General features: G+C 58.4%; 2 protein-coding genes across 4 annotated transcripts in view; one reads left to right on the top strand and one right to left on the bottom strand.

The window, feature by feature from the left end:
- Window positions 1-2,819, bottom strand: part of LOC113210216 (solute carrier family 22 member 5-like) — a 16,225-nt gene extending 13,406 nt beyond the window's left edge. The window contains exons 1-5 of one of the 3 annotated variants that reach the window (XM_026428091.2): window positions 2,574-2,819; window positions 2,125-2,179; window positions 1,705-1,859; window positions 1,347-1,629; window positions 716-977 (exon numbers count right to left, since the gene is read on the bottom strand). In XM_026428091.2, coding sequence (XP_026283876.1) covers window positions 716-977; window positions 1,347-1,629; window positions 1,705-1,844 — 685 coding nt within the window. In that variant the 5' untranslated portion in view covers window positions 1,845-1,859; window positions 2,125-2,179; window positions 2,574-2,819. The remainder of the gene's footprint in view (window positions 1-715; window positions 978-1,346; window positions 1,630-1,704; window positions 1,860-2,124; window positions 2,180-2,573) is intronic. The other 2 variants (XM_026428093.2, XM_052265201.1) reach the window with 2 other exon arrangements.
- Window positions 2,820-3,172: 353 nt separating this feature from the next.
- On the top strand, window positions 3,173-3,794 carry LOC113210219 (protein atonal-like). Its single transcript, XM_026428096.2, has one exon. The coding sequence runs from the start codon at window positions 3,174-3,176 to the stop codon at window positions 3,537-3,539; it is 366 nt and encodes a 121-aa protein (XP_026283881.1). The 5' UTR covers window position 3,173; the 3' UTR covers window positions 3,540-3,794.
- Window positions 3,795-4,057: the final 263 nt, after the last annotated feature.

The raw sequence follows: 4,057 nt of genomic DNA, 5'->3' as shown, positions 1-4,057 counted from the left end.
TCTTTAAATTAAATTATCGCCCTTTTTGTGGTTGGATCATTCAGAAAGTGCGCCCCGTCAACTGTCGTTCCGAAATCGACACTGGGAGCTGGCCAGTTCCGGCGTCTTGTAGCGCCTGTCAGGTAGGCAACATCTCGCATGTAGTGCATGCGTGCACTGCGGGGTGGCCTATCCCGAGTCTTGCAGGCGCCGAGCTCTCGCAGTGTGTCGAATGATCGAATGAATCTGAGAAAGAGATGTGCTCTCGAGACGATCTTTAACGAGATCAAGTTCCGTTCTCGGTGCAGTGTCGCACTCTTTTCGGTGTCGCAGCGTCACCGAACTTACGCACGCACCGAAAAACTGCTCGAAGTAGGTGTGGTGATGTGGGCAAAAGAACGCGAGTAACTTAATATTACGCAGACTCAGACACAAAAGTAGTGAAGGTTGGATGAGGTGGGAGCGCCCGGCATATGCCGCGTCGGCAACCCATCCAGCGCCCACGCGAAACGGCGGGTCGGAGCTGCGGGCGCCCCGCCGCGCCCTAGCCCTCTAGCTGCTGCTGTGGACGTGTTTGGAGGCAAAAGTGTTGTAGTCGCGGGAAAAAACACCAAACTTCGCAACCAAAACAGGCATCTCGCAGCAAAAAAAAAAAAAAAAAAATGTGCCGCTTCCGTGTGGATCGTTCCGGGCGTGTCGTTGTCCCCGGCTTTTGTTTTACTACACTTTGGTTTACCCAGGATGAAGACGGCGCTGTAGACCCCCGCCGCGAAGAAGGAGTCGAAGAAGGTGAGGGCGAGGAAGGCGTCGTAGGAGGTGGCGAAGGAGCGCCAGATGCCGCAGGCGAGCGACAGCGGCATAAGGACGAGCAGCAGGCCCCTGCGCCCGAACCGGTCCGAGTACACCCCGCTGAAGGGCATGCCGAGCAGCTGCCCGAGGAAGTTGAGCGAGCCGACGATCGTCAGCTTCCATCGGTTGTCCTCGCAGGTGACGTTAAACTGGAACACGTGAATGTCGCCGACCAGAAGATGCAAGTTAAGGCGTTTTGTCCACCCGACGGCCGAAGGTGCCCCGAGGGCGAGGGGCACTTCACTCTAAATTCAAGCGTACACCGTACACCATTTTTTTCTGGTTTCTTTTTCTAAATTTTTTGACTTTGCTTTTTTTTTCGTTTTCCTTGTTTTGTTTTTTTTTTGTGTTTTTCTGATTTCTTTCATGTATTTTCATTATTTTTCCTTTGAACTTTTCTTATATTTTTCTGATTTCTTTCTGGGATGTAGACCGGATTTTTTTTTCTATTTGAATGGAGTTACCCTTGGCTTGCACCATGGGTGCTCGCCTAGTGGCGTCCCTCAGGGTGGACCTACCTCCGACACGATGGTGGTGTCGTGCTCGGGGAACACCCACCGTCCGCAGCGCTCCGTCCTGTTGGTGTCGAACGACTCGGGCCAGCAGGCGGAGGTCGCCCTGGGCGCTGCGGGGGAGGTCGTGGAGGCTGGCCTTGGGGCGTAGCGGAGGCAGGAGTCCGGGGCGCGCGCGTTCCCGGACGGCCAGGGTCGCGGCACGGTGCTGGGGGGCGCGGCCCAGGACAGCCAGGGCGGGTCCAGGGCCGGTGCGGCGGCGGCGTCGTCGCACTCGGGGATGAGGCACCTGCGGCGACATCCTGGTCAGCGGGGGGTGCGGGGGCGACCCGAGGCCACCGCGAGCACCACCGCGTCGTCGTACCGGTAGGGGATGTCCCGGGCGGAGAACACGAAGATCATGCCCATGGCCGTGTGCACGGTGGGCAGCAGGAGCAGCGCGAAGTTGAGCAGCTGGAAGCGGCCGGACTCGCCCACCTTGGGCAGGGCCTCCTCGAACTCCATGGCGTGGGGGTGGGCCTGCCGAGCGAGCGAGTGAGTGAGAGTGAACAGAGTCGAGCCACGAGCCACACAGCGCTCTCGGCTGATCGGCCTGCCCCGGCCTGCCCAATTTCCTGACCCTTGAGCGTGGACAAGCCAATTTGTGGTCGGCGTTAAGCACGCCTGCTGGCCCACGCGACACAGTACGTCGGGGTTCCCTACAGTTTCCGAGCGGTGTAACGTCCCAGATTCAAAACATCACATGCCAGCACGTCTAGGTACGATACAGGGCACCATCAAATACCTGATCGATTTGGTGGTCCAGGGATGATATAGGCTTGATAGAATCTCCTCGGACGCTATGACAAATTAGACAAGATACTAGTCACTCCATTAGAAAGCATGCCACCTGCCTGGACACACTTTTCCAGGGAATCTTTCCAGTTACTAATCCAAGTAGTGTATTCCGGCGAGCGGTTGGAGAAGACAAGCACGCCCCCGATTGGTCTGGCTGGGGGAGTCTCGTAAGCGAAGGGGCCGTTCAGAAACCACGTGGGCAGTGGAGGGGGATCCAAATATTACGGGGTAACAAAAGGATCAGGACGGTCATTGGAGTCCAAGGATATTGGTACCCTGGGGGTAAAACAACATCGTGGGGTCTCTTTGGACTGTATTAACGGTCATGATCCTTTTGGGATTCCATAATATTTGGACCCCCCTCCATTGTTTCTGAACGGCCCCAAGGACCCTTACTTGTTCTACCCGCTAGTGTGGAATGCACTGCACCGGTCCGGTGAAACGGGCGAATACCGCGTCACTCGAAACGATGACGTCGCCGGTACTCAGGCGCTCGTCGTCCTCTTCGGCGTGGCCGCCGCGTGCATATTAGGACACCACCGCGCTGACCGCCGTCCTTCCGCTGTCCTGCCCGGCCCGCTGCCCTCGCGGACTGATTCGCCATCAGCTGGACAAGGGCCGTGTCCCGCGGCCGCCGCCGCCGCCACCGCCCACGCCGCCCAGGCCTCGCGGAGGTCGGCGTCGTTGTCGGCGACTCGAAATCTAGGCCTCGGGCCGCCGCGGTGGCGGCGGCGGTGTCACGGGAGACTCCGCGGGCTGGGGGGGACTCAAACGCCGCGATGTGAGAAATTGAGCACGCATTATGGGACGCCCCGGCCCGGCTCACTCTGATGGTGCCGGGTTTATGGCCAGGAGACTGCGGAGGGGCGCGTGCTACCCGCCGGTAACCCTTCTTCCCCCCGCCCTGCCGCGCCGCGCCCCGCCCCGCCCAGGGCCCTACCTGCTGGACCGACACCTGGAGTGCGCTATGACCACTAGCGCGCCGTCCTTCGAAGCATGCAGTGCATGGAGCTGGGCGCCTCCAGGATGACGCGCGTCGTCGCCTCGACGCCGCCGCCGCCGTCGACCTGCTGGGAGGACAGCGCACCGTCGTCGTCGTCGTCGTACTCCGAGGACGACGAGGACGCTGGCCGCGAAGGTGGGACCTCCGCCGGCGGCGGCCAGGTCGCCGTCGTGGTGCAGAAGCGCCGGCGGCTGGCGGCCAACGCCCGCGAGCGTCGCCGCATGCTCAACCTGAACACGGCCTTCGACCGGCTGCGGACGCACCTCCCGGGCCTCGGCGCCGACCGGCAGCTCTCCAAGTACGAGACGCTGCAGATGGCGCAGACCTACATCAACGCCCTCGTGGACCTGCTGGACTAACGGCAGAGGTCAGTGTGTCTGTGTGTGGGATCGTTTTCCCTTTCCGTTATTTAATTTGTACCTATTTATTTCTCTTCACGCCCCGGCATGGTCATTTGTGAGGGTAAAGTCGTCTGTTGTATTCAAATCAGTGCTGCTTTGATGTGTGGATATTATGCGAGCGAAGTGGGGGTGTTTTAATTTATTTCATCTGTAGTGCTGTGGGTGCTGTGTTTTTTGTTATTACTTAATAAAATCAATGAGTAAACAAAAAGATTGGCCAGTTTTGTTTTCCATTTTATTTCAATAATTATTATCATTATTATTATTCATCCTTTTTCGCAAATAACAGTGTGTTGTTGTGTTGCAATGTTTTGTGCTTTGTGTGTGTGGTCGATGTAACGCACATTTGAAGAGGCGGAACAGTGCTTCATGGCGTCGCCGTCAAGAAGACCGCCGGCGGCGTTGGGGAGCCGAGCTGCGAATCTGTTGATTTGTTCACACTCTTGAGCGCGGCCAGAACGGGGCGGGGCGGGGCG

This window comes from Frankliniella occidentalis, unplaced genomic scaffold (genome assembly GCF_000697945.3).
Source record: "Frankliniella occidentalis isolate FOCC.00 unplaced genomic scaffold, Focc_3.1 Scaffold24, whole genome shotgun sequence".
In the NCBI taxonomy this organism is placed as follows: domain Eukaryota; kingdom Metazoa; phylum Arthropoda; class Insecta; order Thysanoptera; family Thripidae; genus Frankliniella; species Frankliniella occidentalis.
The sequence above is the reverse complement of the archived record's forward strand: the minus strand, read 5'-3'. Positions and strand labels throughout refer to the sequence as shown.